The sequence below is a fragment of the Lontra canadensis genome, unplaced genomic scaffold (genome assembly GCF_010015895.1).
Source record: "Lontra canadensis isolate GAN:19392208 unplaced genomic scaffold, GSC_riverotter_1.0 scaffold28, whole genome shotgun sequence".
Lineage (NCBI taxonomy): Eukaryota > Metazoa > Chordata > Mammalia > Carnivora > Mustelidae > Lontra > Lontra canadensis.
In genome coordinates, this window is record NW_022631022.1 from 19,521,062 (window position 1) to 19,536,854 (window position 15,793).

The following is a 15,793-nucleotide window of genomic DNA, read 5'->3' on the forward strand; positions in this document are numbered from 1 at the left end:
ATTTTTCATGTGGCTATATAACCTTTCCCCCAAAATTTTAATAATAAGTTAAATATAGTTTTTCTCCTGGAGCAGGCAGATGGCTCTAGGACTAAGCTAGAGTGGGGCACCTGGGTGGCTCAGTTGGTTAACTGTCTGCCTTTAGCTCAGGTCATGAACCCGGTGTCCCAGGATGGAGCACCACTTCTCCCTTTCACATACTCCTCCCCTGTTTGTGTGCTCTCGCGCTCTCTCTCTCTCTCTCACTAACTCTCTTTTTCAAATAAATAAATAAGATCTTAAAAAAAAAAAATAGGATGAAGCTGAAGTAGGAAATGGCAGGACCTGAGCAGTACATACCGCTGACCCAGGAGAGTTTTGCCTGGTGATCCTCAGGACACCAGGGGTCAGTGATTTATTCAAAGTCACAGCTAATTGAGCGGTATTGAGCTAGAACTCAGATCCAGGCATTCAAACTCCTAGTACAGAGATTTGGTGAAGAGAGTTAATAAAGGGAAAGGTTTAACAGAGTGAGCTAGGAAAGAGAACTCAGCAGTGTTTTCAGAGGCACAGCTGTGCATGTGGGCGTGTGGGTGTGTCAGGGAACAGTTCTCTAGAACTGCTTGCCTATTACAGTCCTAACAGGACAATGTTTGGAAGTTTCCGAGCAGATACATGGGTAACAAAACTAAGTGTAAGGGAGCTGGCTGGATTTGCTCCCGTGCAGTCATCTCAGGAGAATCAGAGTACAAAGTCTTGCCTTTAACCACAGGCTCGAGCCAACAAAACCAAGTATGGTACTGTCATCCTGCTCAGTCAAATCTTAGAGATGCCAAATGGTTTCTAACAGCAAAAGATTGGAAACAATATAATGGCCCATCAGTAGAAAACTCAGTAAATAAACTACAGTACACCTGTACACTGAAATATTAAGTTCATATTTATTTATTATGTCCCTACTATGTGCCAGGCACTGTGCTACATGACTTTCATTCATCTAACCTCACCATCAGAGTATGAGATAGCTGAAATTATCCTTATTTAAAAAAAAAAAATCGGGACGCCTGGGTGGTTCAGTGGGTTAAGCCTCTGCCTTTGACTCAGGTCAGGATCCCAGAGTCCTGGGATTGAGCCCCACAACAGGCTGGCTCAATAAAATCTCTCTCTTTTTAAAAAGATTTTATTCATTTATTTGACAGAGAGAGAGAGAGAGACATCACAAGTAGGCAGAGAGACAGGCAGAGAGAGAGGGGAATCAGACTCCCTGGGGAGCAGAGAGCCTGATATGGGGCTCAATCCGGGAACCCCAAGATCATGACCTGAGCTGAAGACAGAGGCTTAACCCACTGAGCCACCCAGGCACCCCTGCTCAATAAAATCTTAAAAAATAAAAATGAAAAAATAAAATCCAAAGTTCCTCCCAAACATTGCTCTAAAATGTCTACTACCTTTAGGGGCACCTGGGTGGCTCAGTGGGTTAAAGCCGCTGCCTTCGGCTCAGGTCGTGATCCCAGGGTCCTGGGATCGAGCCCCGCATCGGGCTCTCTGCTCAGCAGGGAGCCTGATGCTGCTGAGGGGCTTGATCCCAAAACCCTGGAATCATGACCTGAGCTGAATGAGCTACCCAGGCACCCCTCCCCCAAAGATTCTTACTGCCTTTTTTCTAAAAGGCAAACGGATACAGGCTAAATGAGGTCACACAGCTAACTAATGTCTAGGGGGAACGTTTTCTTCTTGTTTACTCATAGGCTAAATCTATCACCACTAGAATGACTGAAGGTGTGCTCTGCAAGGAAGGTGAAAAAATCCTATCCCATGTAGATTGCATTCCCCCATTACCCAGAATACTCCAGGGACCAGTCCTTCCCTACTGCTGTTCTTAGCCGTTTTGTTTTTTTCTTTTTAAACAAGAACATGAGCTGTCTCTTTCCACATACAATTTTCTCATCTGACACCTTATGCACCACTCCTAAATCATGGGTTAATCAGCCACTATTCTGTTTGTTTTTTTTAAAGATTTTATTTATTTATTTGACACACAGAGAGAGAGAGACAGCAGCAAGAGAGGGAATACAAGCAGGGAGAATGGGAGAGGGAGAAACAGGCTTCCCGCTGAGCAGGGAGCCGGATGTGAGTCTCAATCCCAGGACCCCGGGATCATGACCTGATCCTAAGGCAGATGCTTAACAACTGAACCACCCATGCGCCCCAATCAGTCACTAGTCTATGTTACTTTTGTATCTGACACCTGTGTCTAGGGTTTACCTCACACTCTGATGACAATTATTTGCTTCCTTGCCCATTTCTCCCACCTAGACCACAAGCTCCCTGGGGCCAGGGACCATGTCTTGGTCCCTTCTCTTTCTTCAGGACCTAGTGTGATACACTGCACACAGTAGGTGGTGCTCAATGTTTGCTGAAAGAATGGATCCATCCTTTTCTAGCCAACAAGGTCCAATTTTTTTTTAAAAGATTTTATTTATTTATTTGTCAGAGACAGAGGGAGAGAGAGCGAGCGAGCACAGGCAGACAGAGGCAGAGGGAGAAGCAGGCTCCCTGCCGAGCAAGGAGCCCGATGTGGGACTCGATCCCAGGATGCTGGGATCATGACCTGAGCCGAAGGCAGCCACTTAACCAACTGAGCCACCCAGGCGTCCTCAAGGTCCAATTTTTATCAAAGAATACTAAACTGGCTTGATTACTTTGGATACTCTGTTGCTTATGAAAAAACGTTCAATGTCAGAGGTACCATCTGATTACGCTGCTTTCACTCTGACTTACCTGTGTTAACCCGAGTCCAGAGCAGAATGGATAAATTAAGTCCACAAATAGAACCTTGTCTGAACCAGTTTCAACTTCCTCCCTTACAAAAGCGTTTGTTATGTTGCCAGAGAGAAGCAGAACTGACAGACTGGAGTTCCATCTTTTATTTCCCCAGTTTGACTGCGGAGAAAACCTGCAGGGCAAAAGCAGAGGGAGAGGCTTGAAGGGCCCTGCCAGCCTGCTGGAAGGAAGCTCGCTACAAATGCTAGTGGTCTGTGCCAAGTCTTAGCCAGAAGAACTCTCTGGCTTTCAAATTTTGTCTCTTCTGGTTTCATACCGTCTCTGAGTATGAGGAGAATGCCTCTGGGCTGGGCCCCCATGGTGAGGCCTATCCCCCAGTTTTGCAGGCTGCCTCTGGCCACTGTTCTGCCTCCTCAACACAGACATAAAAATTCACTTTTCTCAAAACAATCACTATCACTAGGAATGAATGTGAGAAACAAATGCACACATCCTAGATTAGGGGCTCTGTGTCTGCCCTCAGATATTTGCTGCCTGAGGCCACTCTAAATTCATCATCACTACTGCCAGCCTCCCAGCTCCGCCAGGCCCCCCTCCTCCTCATCTCTGCCGTGCAGTGGGTCGACCTGCTGCGGAGGGGCACAGGGTCAAAGCAACAACTAAGACCAAACCTCTCAGGACTTGGTGGGGAAACAAAAATTTTAGATTAGTTTGGTTCTAAAGCTTTTGATCTTGCTTTTGCACAGCAAAGGAAACAGTCAACAAAACCAAAAGACACTGACAGAATGGGAGAAGATATACGCAAATGACATCAGATAAAAGGGTAACATTCAAAATCTATAAAGAACTTAGCAAACTCAACACCCAAAGAACAAATAATCCAATCAAGAAATGGGCAGAGGACATGAACAGACATTTCTGCAAAGAAGACATCCAGATGGCCAACAGACTCATGAAAAAGTGCTCCATATCACTTGGCATCAGAGAAATACAAATCAAAACCACAATGGATACCACCTCACGCCAGTCAGAACAGCTAAAATTAACAAGTCAGGAAATGACAGATGCTGGCGAGGATGTGGAGAAAGGGAAACCCTCCTACACTGTTGGTGGGAATGCAAGCTGGTCTAGCCACTCTGGAAAACAGTTTGGAGGCTCCTCAAAAAGTTGAAAATAGAGCTTCCCTACGACCCAGCAATCGCACCTCTGGGTATTTACCCTAAAGATACAAATGTAGTGATCTGAAGGGGCACGTGCACCCAAATGTTTACAGCAGCAACGTCCACAATAATCCAACTATGGAAAGAACCTAGATGTCCATCAACAGATGAATGGATAAAGAAGATGTGGTGTATATATACAATGAAACAGCCATCAAAACCCCCGAAATCTTGCCATTTGTAAAGATGTGGGTGGAACTAGAGGGTATTATGTTGAGTGAAATAAGTCAATCAGAGAAAGACAATTATCATATGATCTGATATGAGGAATTTGAGAGGCAGGGTGGAGGTTGTGGGGGGTAGGGAAGGAAAAAATGAAACAAGGTGGGATCGGGAAGGAGACAAACCATAAGAGACTCTTAATCTCACAAAACAAACTGAGGGTTGCTGGGGGAAATGGTAGGGAGAGGGTGGTTGGGTTATGGATATTGGGGAGGGTATGTGCTATGGTGAGTGCTGAGAAATGTGTAAGCCTGAGGATTCACAGACCTGTACCCCTGGGGCAAATAATACATTATATATTAATAAAAATAATTAAAAAAAGAAAAAAATTAACTTGGTTCTGGGGTGCCTGGGTGGCATAGTCTGTTAAGCGTCAGACTCTTGGTTTCAGCTCAGGTTGTGATCTCGAGGTCGTGATATTTAGCCCTGCAACGGGCTCCGTGCTCAGTGCAGGGTCAGCTTAAGACACTTTCTCCCTCTCCCTCTGCCCTTCCCCCCTGGATGCATATGCACTCTCTAAAATAAATAAATAAAATCTTTAAAAAAATAAATTTGGGTGTAATCACAGAATCCTAAGACAGGGCAGAACTCAGAAATCAGTGCATCTTACCAAAACAAGCAGTCATACTCTTGCCAAGATCTCAGGGCTTTTGTCTACTTTTCCTGCCCTACATATCACAATGCATAAGACAAATGACCACATCTGCTTAAAAATATGTATTGTGAGGTTTTTGCTCACTTCCTTACTAGAGAGGAAATCTGTAGCTATGAAGATCATTTCTTTCCCTCCTCCAGTGTATGAGAAGTTTTTAAGTTGTCCTTTTAAGCACATTCAGAGAACTAAATATAGTTCTTGTTCTTAGAACTTGCAGCATATCCAACCATCCGTTAGCCGCCCACCACACACTTCCACTCAGCCTCCTCTCCGGGGCCACTCCAGTGACCTCTCCAGGGTCACTCCTCTGTGCAGTAGAGAAAAGGGACTGTCCCTCAAACTGCCTTCTCATTCCAGCTCACCATTTCATTCACCCAGCTGACATTTTAATCCAGGCCAGGCACTAGAGCGCTAAAGATGAGTAAGACCAGGTTTCTGACCTGAAAGATTTTGCAATCTAGGGGTGCCTGGGTGGCTCAGTTGGTTAAGTGTCTGCCTTTGGCTCAGGTCATGTTCCTGGGTCTTGGGATAGAGCTCCAAGTTGAGCTTTCGGCTCAGAGGGGAGCGTGTTTCTCCCTTTCCCTCTGCCTGCTACTCAGCCTTCTTGTGCACGTACACTCTGTCTCCGTCAAATAAATAAATAAAAATCTTTGGGGGAAAAAAAGGAGCTTGCAATCTAATAGAGGGAGTGTGAAGTAAGGAATTTAATGTTGCCAAAGAGAAGTTGCCCTTTGCCGTCTTCGACTCCTAGGAAATAACCTCCAAGTCTTTGAAATGTCCTGAGAAAGTTTCTGTGTTGGCCTGGGGGTCTTTGGCCATACCAGATAGTCTAGCAGTGTGATTAGGGGAAAGGAGGACTTTTGATCATGTGTAATCAGTTATACCTCTGGAGAGGCTAGAGACTGAGGTCCACCAACTAGGTCCAAATGAAAAATCTCCAATAAAAACTTGGGACACCAAGGCTCAGGTGAAATTCTCTGGTTGACTATACTCCCTGAGGACTATCATACACAGGTCCCAGAGACATAAATGCTATCCATAATTCCACTGGGAGAAGATACCTGGAAGATCCACGTTTGGAACTTTCAGAACTTGGCCCTGTGCATTTCTGCCCTAGGCTAACTAATCTGTTTCCTATCACCGTGACAGACTCTATCCCTAAGTATAACAGCTTTCAGTGAGTTCTGTGAGTTCTTCTGGAGAATTATCAAACCGAAGTATGGTCTCGGGGACTATCCCTAAACTTGGGAGAGAGATATATGCAGCGGGATGAGGAGGGCACAAACATGAGAATGGCTAATTCTACCTGCAGAGGTAAAGGTTCAACCAGGTATCCGCTGAATGGAGTTTTCCAAAGACGTGTGGATATATTTACCAGATGAATGAAGTCCGAGTGAGGAGGGACATGGTGGTGGGGGTGGAAGGATGTAACATGAAACACATGTGTTTGTATAAGGAACTGTAGAGCAGATCCCTGGAGAGGAGGCAGCAAAGGAAGGAAGGTAATTTATGAGGCTGGACAGATATGCTAAGCCCAGGTCATGAAGAAACTTGCATGGCAGGCTGAGAAGCCTGTAGGCAATGGGAAATCCTTGAAGCAATGCATTTTTAGAAAGGATCACTCTGCCAGTTGTGGCAGGAGTGGATAGGGTGGATGGGGAGGATTGGTGGCAGGAAACTAGGTAAGAAACTCTGGCAGTACTCCAGGATGAGAAAGACTTGAATTAAGGCCTTAGGTCATAGAGGAAATGGAGAAGAGAGAGGTGGAGTTTAAAGGATATGGTGACTCACTAGCTGTGAAAGGTAAGAAAGAAATGGACAGGAATCATAAGAATACCTAGGTTCCTAGCTGGGGTGACTAAATGCTACTAACAACGACAAGGATCTCAGGAAGAGAGCACGACTGAGAGGGACTGTGGGGGAGAAATAATGAGTTCAGTTTGGGACATGCCAAATTTGAGAGGTGACTGAGAGATTGGCTGGTAAGGAGTTAGATATATAGATAGGGCTAGAGTTCATGGAAGGCATCAGCAAATACACAGTTGAAGTCAGAAAAGAGAAAGGCTGGGAAATGTCCCTTATATTTGGAAAAGAGGAGACCAGCAGTCCCTTGATGAGAGCACTCAAAAGTGGTAGGAACAGAAGTCAGATTTCTGACACGAGTGTGAAATGAACTAGTGAAAAAGCAGTGATTATAGACAAACTATTATCAAACACAGGGGAATTAGGATGACACCAACTCTTTGATGCAGGCATTAGGACCCAGCTTAGCTTTCTGAGTCAACAGTAAAACAACTAAGACTGCTTACTTTGCAGCAACTGGTTGAAAAGCCTAGTCTTTTCCAGGTGCTGCTGTTCCAATGGCACTTGAGATGACATAGGTGATCTCAACTAGTAGTCCTTAGCTAACTCATGCCAAGCTGGTCCTCTAGCCAAGGCAAGTGGGGTAGGCCACAAGCGATGGTATCAGCTAGGATCCTTCAGTTGCAAGCCCAGAAATCAGTTCTGGCTAATTTAAGAAGATAGAATTTACTGGGTGCTCATTTGTTTAACAGCAAGAACAAGCAACACTCTCTACCCTTCCAAGGGCAAAATAAAATGAATTCCAGCAGATTCACTTTCTTTGTTCCTCTGCTCAGGATACAGATTCTTGGTGAGGAGTGTGTGACTGGTCCATCTTGAGTCATGAGCCTGATGTTTCGCTGAAGGAGGGCAGTTCCCCCAGATGACAGCTCCACCAGACCACACACACTGCATGGGGAAGAGATCATTCCACAAAAAGAAACTGGTCACTATTCGGAAGGGTGGCCAGAAAGCTAATACCGAATCACGACAACTTACTGATGTAGCCATCTTTGAAAGAGGTGGCAGGAGGTGGTTTTACAATTCACAAGAAATACGACCAGAAGACACGCCATTCAGTGATTGATCATATTGGCTCCTCCGTTAAAAATAGAAGGGGCACTCCTCTGAAATATATCCTTCAAGCTATCGTTGAGCAATATCAAGATGTGCTTGGTAGTAAGTTTGCCTGGTATGTTCTGCGGCTCCTGCATCTCTCTCCCAAGAGTGTCCTTTTGTGGAAGTAGTCTGTCCAGACTGGCTTATTTCTGAGCAGAGCCCGGCCAAGTCTCTACTGATACTAGCTAGCATGCCCAACTCCTGAAATGATGCAGTTGGCTTGCTGAGAGCACAGACCAGTGCATTCTCCTTGGGGAGATCACGCAGCATCTAGGCAGCCGACAGCATGCTTCTTGGCAACAGGAACACAACGCTCCCATTGCAGAATTGACCCAAATTCAGAAAAGAGCGTACTGGTGTAGGCAAGCCTCACTCTGCAGCCAGCAGGATCATTATGGGGGTGGGAAGTGTTGTCTTCCTTCTCTGATTTTTATAGAATCAGCTCAAGCAGCTTTGTAAGAGCCCAGCCTTGAGGCTAGTTCCACTGGTGTGCTGCATTTGTGTCATCGGGCTCCACTTAACCACAACTTCTGCCCAGATCTGTTCCCAGAATTAACACAAAGGAACCAACTGCCAGTCAAACAAAGATCTGACCTGCATGCCCCCAATATTTTGTCCACAGGACACCAGCTAGTATTGCTGGAGTGAAATAGCGAACTCTTTTTGTCCAATAAAAGAAATCCTAGAAAGGTGGAAAGCAGTGTGAGCTGCAGATTGAGGTCACGGGAAATGGGACACATTTCCTGAAGACAGAACAGAAACGAATTGGTTGGTTTTAGACTTAGACGCTATCTTCCACTGCCACTGCTGCCAAAGAACCCTAGTTTACAAATCTGAATGGATCTGGCCTGCTCAAAGTTCTTCCATGGCATAAAATCCAAAACCTGATACCTAGGCCTACCTATCTCTCTCCAGCCTCCTCCTGGGCAGCTCCCCAGCCTTCATTTAAGCCTGAGCCATGCTGAACCAGTTCCAGATCCCAGAGCGAGTCTGGCCTGCTCCAGAGGGAGCAGCTGCATGCCCTCCAGCCTCTGTGAGAAGCTCCTGCTCTCCTGTTCTCCGTGTCCCTGGAGCACTTTCAATCCTGCCCTGAGCCTCAGTCTAACTCCAATCTTCTCTCTGGTTGGAGCTACTGCCCTCTGCTATCCTGCCCCAGGCTCTCTGCATCTTTCAGCCCTAAAGCAATCTTCTCACCTCCCTGCTGGTGGGTTTTTTTCCTCCACTGGACTGTTAATCCTCAAGGGCAGAGTCTGAGTCCTATCTATCTCCACAACCCCCTTTATCTACATCGCTGCTGGCCCAGCACAAGGCTTATCTTCTGGAAGGCAGCAATGTTTGTCGAAGTTGTGAATGAACTCCATTTGCATTTTATCTCTGGCATTGTCTAAACCAAAGAAAATCACACTTCTCAGAAGAGGGAACATATTCAAATACCAAGAACTGCAGTTCCTGGTAAGACCTTTTAGAAAATGACGTTAGTAACAGCAGCAACTGGAAACTCAGCAGAATGCTTAAGTGCTAAAAACAGTGAAATGGGCCAAGACTTGAACAGTCATGGTTTAGGTACCTGGGGGCGGGGTGGGGCGGGGCGGGGGAGGGGAGGGAGGGTCAAGGTTGGGGAGAGTCATGACCAGCTAAAGTTTAAGAACCACAAACAACTTCTTTCGTAAGAATTACCTATATTTACACTGTGAATATCTGGGATATATTTTTACAGGAATTACTGCTCAAATCCAAAGACCACCCAATCTGGGAACCTCATTCAGTGGTTTGAGCCAGCATTTCTGATAGGAGATAAGCTATATCCAGCTGGAGTGGCTTTGGAAAGTCCACTCTAAAATGAAATAACCTGATGTTGTCACTATCTTCCTCCCCAGCCTTCTTTTTGGGACGAAGCACCATCTTGTGATTCCACAAGGAGCCACGCTGTTTAGTTCTCCATGAGGCTCTCTGCGGGGTCCAGGCTACTACGGGAAGGACTCTTCGGCTTGGGGGTGGACAGGTGTTCCAACTCATAGCGCCCATTCTCGGATGCCTTGTGTGCAACATTCTCCTTCATGCCTTCCTGGCTTCTCTTATGCTCAATAATCTGCTGGAGCTGGAGCCCGGCGTATTCCGGCTTGGTGGTCAGCGGGCCGGCTGGCATGGCTATGCCAAGAACATCTGACACCATGTAGGGGAGCAGCCAGCCCACCAGAGGAGTGCTTCCGGGGCTATAGTGGGTCTGCTTGTGGTAGAAGAGGAGTCCATCTACCTACAAAAAGGGGAAGCGAGTGACCAAAATGACTTCTGGGCCTCCGTGTTTCCAGGAGAGCCTAGGCACACAGGGGCAGCTCTAGAGGGCCAACTCCCTTTTCTGGACCACTGCCAGAGGGAGAAGAATCCTTGTTTCTCACATGTGCACAATTTCTCTAGATGAAGAAATGGCCTAGAAAATTAAATTTTAGAATATTAAAAACATACATAGCACCTTCTTGTTTACAGGCTGCTTGCTACTTTATCCTCCTGCCCACCATCGAGGGTGTTTAAGAGGCTAGGGCTAGTTCTGGGGTCCTCCCTAAAAACACAGTATGGGGGGGCTCGGGTGGCAGAGTCGGTTGAGTGCCTGACTCTTGGTTTCAGCTCAGGTGGTGATCTCAGAGTTGTGAGATCAAGCCCCGCATGGGGCTCCACGCTCAGTACGGTGTCAGCTTGAGATTCTCTCTTCCTTTCCCTCCCTTCCCACCTGGGCTCTCAATCGCTCTAAAATAAATAAATCTTAAAAAGAAAACAAAACAGGGGCACCTGGGTGACTCGGTTAAGCATCTGCCTTCGGCTCAGGTCACAGTCCCAGGGTCCTGTGGATGGAGCTTTATATTGGGCTCCCTACTTGGTGGGTAGTCTGCTTCTCCCTCTCCCTCTGCCCCTTCCCTGGCTTGTGATCTCTTTCTCTCTCTTGCTCACTTTCTTTCTCAAGTAAACAAATAAAAATCCTAAAAAAAAAAAAAAATTTAAAAATAAGTAAAAATAAATAAAAATAAAAACACAGTATGAAGCTGAAATTCAACTTGAGCCTGGGTCTTCTGTCCCCAGATCCCATGCATTTTTCACCACTCAGACGCCTCTGTAATGGGGAATGTATTCCACACAGGGAACAAAGCAGGGGAACTGGACAGGCCCCTCCAAGACGCTGGACTGCTGAGCACAGGGGAAACAGGCTGTCAGGAAGCTCTGTTCCCCATGCCGTTGTTGGTTGCCACACCTCCCCCTAAATTGTCTGCGAGCTATGTTCTGGGAAACTCAGTTTTTCTCAACAGGAAGACCTCCTACAGTCCCACATTTTCTTTTCCACGATTCAGTGACTCATCTCTAAAAAGCATTTATTGTCACTGGGGCATATGGATTATAAATAAAGATGGTGTTCTTACCACCTTCTTAATTGACTCCCAGAATTGAAGGCAACTTGGCCTTTGCCATTTCCGCATTTGGGAAGCTGTGATCCTTTTTTTTCTTTTTTTAAGATTTTATTTATTTGTTTGACAGAGAGAGAGATCAGAAGTAGGCAGAGAGGCAGGCAGAGGGAGAGGAGGAAGCACGTTCCCTGCTGAGCAGAGAGCCCGATATGGGGCTCGATCCCAGGATCCTGAGACCATGACCTGAGCCTAAGGCATAGGATTAACCCACTGAAAAAGCAAAATAATATTGGGTTCAAGCAATTTCTTGTGGGTGACTAGGCAGAATTTTAAAGGGTGTGAGGGGCAAAGGAAAGTTTTTGTGCTGAGCCTGGAGACGGTAACTGCAGGTTCTAAGGATGACAAAAGACTGCTCAGGACTGAGGAGATTCTAGGGATGTGAGACCAGTGCTAAACTGGGGAAGTTCTGGACAAACTGGACAGGCTGGTCACCCTGCTCTCAGCCACTGCTCAGCAAGCACCACCACCCCCAGGGACCATCTGTCTTGGGAGGGAGGATAAGAGTTCATGCCCCCTTGGTCTGTCAGTCACAGAAGCCCCCAACTTTACCCACAGCTATGGCAGTCAAACAAGCGACCTGGCTCTCAGGCTCATAGCAGAAAACAGGTACCCAAGAAGGACCTAGGAATGGAAGCCTTGCCCCTCCCTGTGCCCCCACCTTTCCATCTGTACAATGAGGGGTGTAGATGAGCTGTCCTCCCAGGGCCCTTCCAGCCCTGGCATTCTGACTTATCTAGTCGGGCAGAGCTGAGGCTCTGAAGGGCAGTGGCACATCTTCCCCAAGAATCAGCTTCCAGCCCCTCTCTGATGCTCTGACACAGCAAAGTCAGAGGATATCCGAAGAGTCTATGTGACCAAGCTTCCCTGCGTCCTGCAGTCACATCAGAGCAGTAAGGACAACGGTGGTTACCTCAAAAGGGAAATCCATAGACAGCACCTTACACAGGCTCTCTGGAGTACAAGGGAAATTCTTTAGTCCGACAAATTTAAACTAAAATAAATTAGAGCAAAGAATTAGTACATGTTACAAATAATATTGGTTCCAGCAAGTGAAACTGTATTAAAGAAGAAAAGTTCAGTCTCATCCTTCCCTATACACCCCCACCCTCTGAATTACTGGGTTGTTAATTCTCAACCTTGCTTTAGCCACAAGAATCACCAAGGGAACTCTTAAAAATCACTCAAGTCCAGGGCCCACCCCAAGATTCTGACTGAATTGGCCTGGGATGAGTCCCAGGCATTTTTTCTTTCTTTCTTTTTTTTCTTTAAAGCTATCCAGTTGATTCTGACACAAAACCAGGACTGAGAACCACTGTCCTGTGCTAGATTTAAGGACCGTATGTTATTCTCGAAGCCATATGACAGTCCTAAGAAGGGCTACTGCAGCTCCTTTCATATCAGCATGGATTTTTAGCCTGAACAAACAGTGTAACAAAGTGATTAGGACTAAAACTCTAAAGTCAGATTGGTTGGGTTTCACTCCCAACTTTGCATCATTTCATCTGTATATGTCTCTGCTTTCCCATCTATAAAATAGGATAATAAAAATATCTCCCTCATAGGATCGTTGCACAGGCTCAGTGGGATAATACATGCAGAGTTCTTAGAACATTTCAGACACAGCTGCTCCCATGTTCCCCTTCCTCAATACATGTTCTTCCAGGACCTTCCTGGTAACATCACTGATGCTGACCTGTCCTGTAATTGGTTATCCAAATGCCTTTAAAAGTGTTGTAAACAATCCAAGCAAATGCCAATCTACAGGGCCTTGCTAATAAAATGCCCTGAACGTAGCTCTCGCATATTTAATTGCTGAGTGGGTAGCAAAGATACAGGGGCTGGCATCCTGGGCTGTGGGACCTTGGGGAAGGCAGACCCCTCTCTGAGCTTACATCCTCATCTGTCAAATGAGGCAGCTGACTAGATGAGGTCACTCTCAGCTCAGATACAAGAACAGAAGTTTTCAAAGTGTGGTCCGTGGACTAGCAGCACCAGCAACACTCCCCAGTGTTAGAAATGCAAATCCTCAGGCTCACCCTGACCTACTGAATCAGAAACTCCGGAGGGGAGGCCTGGGCATCTATGTTTACCAGGCCTCCAGATAGTGCTGACACATGCTACAGTTTGAGAACCAGGATATTAGAGCTCTAAAGAGCATTATTAATAAAAGCAGTTACTAGCATTTTATATCAACCCCTATTTATTGAGTGACTACCACAAGCATCATGTTAGGAGAACATGCACACTTCATATCCCTTGGTTCTTAGAACAACCCTATAAAGCGGGTGTTATTAACCCTATTACACAGATGGAGAAACTAAGGCCAAATGAGATTATCAACTTTAGCTAGTAATTGTTAAAGCCAAAACTGGTTCAGATGTGGAAGGCTGGTAAGCCCACATCCTTCCCATTGTGCCATGCTACCTCACAACAAGATAATTTCATTCATAATGATTATATTTAGATAAGAGAACAATCCAAACCAATCCCCCTAAAGAATCCTATAGTCCTAACACCAGGCCTTACAGGATTGAGCTTGGTTTTCTCTCCCAGTCCTTCTTCTGGTAGCTTTGAATGCATCCAGTAGAATCGGAAATCAGTCTGCCACAGAGAAGGGAAACAGAAAGATGAAATGCTGCTCATTTCAAACTATAACACGAACAAAACTCCCCATTCTAAACAGCCACCTAATTTTTAGAGACCTAAGCCCCTCTATCATTACCCTCTTTGTTCCTTCAAATACTGCCATAAGGTCAGGAATATGTTTATAAAATCTTTGAAGGGGCGCCTGGGTGGCTCAGTGGGTTGGGCCTCTGCCTTCAGCTCAGGCCATGATCTCAGTGTCCTGGGATCGAGTCCCGCATCGGGCTCTCTGCTCGGCGGGGAGCCTGCTTCCCCTTCTCTCTGCCTGCCTCTGCATACTTGTGATTTCTCTCTGTGTCAAATAAGTAAATAAAATTAAAAAAAAAAAAAATCTTTGAAGATTTTTTTCTTAAAACCCAGTAAGGTTTTTTTTTTTAAGGATTTTTATTTTATTTATTTCACAGACAGAGATCACAAGTAGGCGGAGAGGTAGGCAGAGAGAGAGGAGGAAGCAGGCTCCCTGATGAGCAGAGAGCACGAAGCGGGGCTTGATCCCAGGACCCTGGGAGCATGACCTGAGCCGCAGGCATAGGCTTTAACCCACTGAGCCACCCAGGCGCCCTGCCAGTAAGGTTTTTTAAAAGTAGTCGAGCCAACATATATCACTGAAGGCCTACTGGGTGTCAGGCTCCATGCTAAGGGCTTTATGCACATCATTATTAACCCTCAACCACATTCTGAGAGTTGGATTATGATTATCTCCATTCTACAGTTGAGGACTCTGAGGCCCACAGAGATTATATCATTTCCCCACAGAAAATATAAGGCGACCCTGTACTCTAACTCCAAAGCACATTATGTTAATATCTGTTTTATTTTAATTCTGAGGATTAGAAACTACTATGTAGTTGTAACTTCTTATAAACTACTTTATTTTCTGAATTCCTGATATGTATCCTTCTGTAACTATTAAGTGCCTTTTGTTTCTTGTACATTATTTCGCTTTTAAAAATTAAAAAAAGTCTGGGGTGCCTGGGTGGCTCAGTCATTAAACGTCTGCCTTCAGCTCTGATCATGATCCCAGCGTCCTGGGATCGAGCCTTGCATCAGGTTCCGTGTTCAGTGGGAAGACTGCTTCTCCCTCTCCCACTCCCCCTGCTTGTGTTCCTTCTCTTGTTGTGTCTCTCTCTGTTAAATAAATAAAAACTTTAAAAAAAATTTAAGAAGTCTATTCTATATATTATAGAAATACAGGCAATTTTATTTATTTTTAAGGATTTTATTTGAGAGAGAGAGTGTGTACATGTGGTGTGCACAGAAGCAGGGGGGCAGGGCAGAGGGAGAAGCAGGTTCCTTGCTGAGCAGGAAGCCCGACATGAAGCTCGATCCCAGGACCCCAGGATCATGACCTGAGCTTAAGGCAGACGCTTAACCAGCTGAGCCACCGAGGCGCCCCGAAATAAAGGTAACTCTAGTAACCAAATTTATAGGTTGTGAATACATGTTACTAAATATCCTTCAGCAGAATTAAAGGAAAATATGTTTGACACTGAATTTATGAGGTCTGAGTTTTAGGTGTGTCTCTGCACTAGAGCAAGGTACTTACCATCTGTGGCTCTCAGCTTCCCATGCCTATATGTGAGGAACGACAGCAGCACTCACCTTAGATTGTCGTTATAAGGGCTTCAGTGAGATAGTGCTCAAACGTGCTTGGCAATGCAAGTCTTAGCTATTATTGTTAGGACAAGGCATGTTTTCGAATTCTGTGGCACCACCAACTAGCCTCGTACTTTGGGAAACCATGCTCTGGCTCATGGCTACAGAAAGCAGCAGCCTATGGTGACAACCTGCGATTCACACTTGAGCCTGCATGAAGATGGTCCTGAAGCTTGTTAAAATGTGAGCTGACCCCAGAGTCTCAGATTCATAAGGTCTGC

At 45.7% G+C, this 15,793-nt stretch overlaps 1 protein-coding gene across 7 annotated transcripts in view; it reads right to left on the bottom strand.

Moving 5' to 3' along the window:
* Positions 1–9,480: 9,480 nt before the first annotated feature.
* SNUPN (snurportin 1) overlaps positions 9,481–15,793 on the bottom strand; it is a 40,014-nt gene continuing 33,701 nt past the window's right edge. For all 7 annotated transcript variants that reach the window (XM_032865104.1, XM_032865105.1, XM_032865106.1 and 4 more), the window contains 3 exons: positions 13,800–13,874; positions 12,184–12,264; positions 9,481–10,075 (listed from right to left, as the gene is read on the bottom strand). In XM_032865104.1, coding sequence (XP_032720995.1) covers positions 9,752–10,075; positions 12,184–12,264; positions 13,800–13,874 — 480 coding nt within the window. In that variant the 3' untranslated portion in view covers positions 9,481–9,751. The remainder of the gene's footprint in view (positions 10,076–12,183; positions 12,265–13,799; positions 13,875–15,793) is intronic.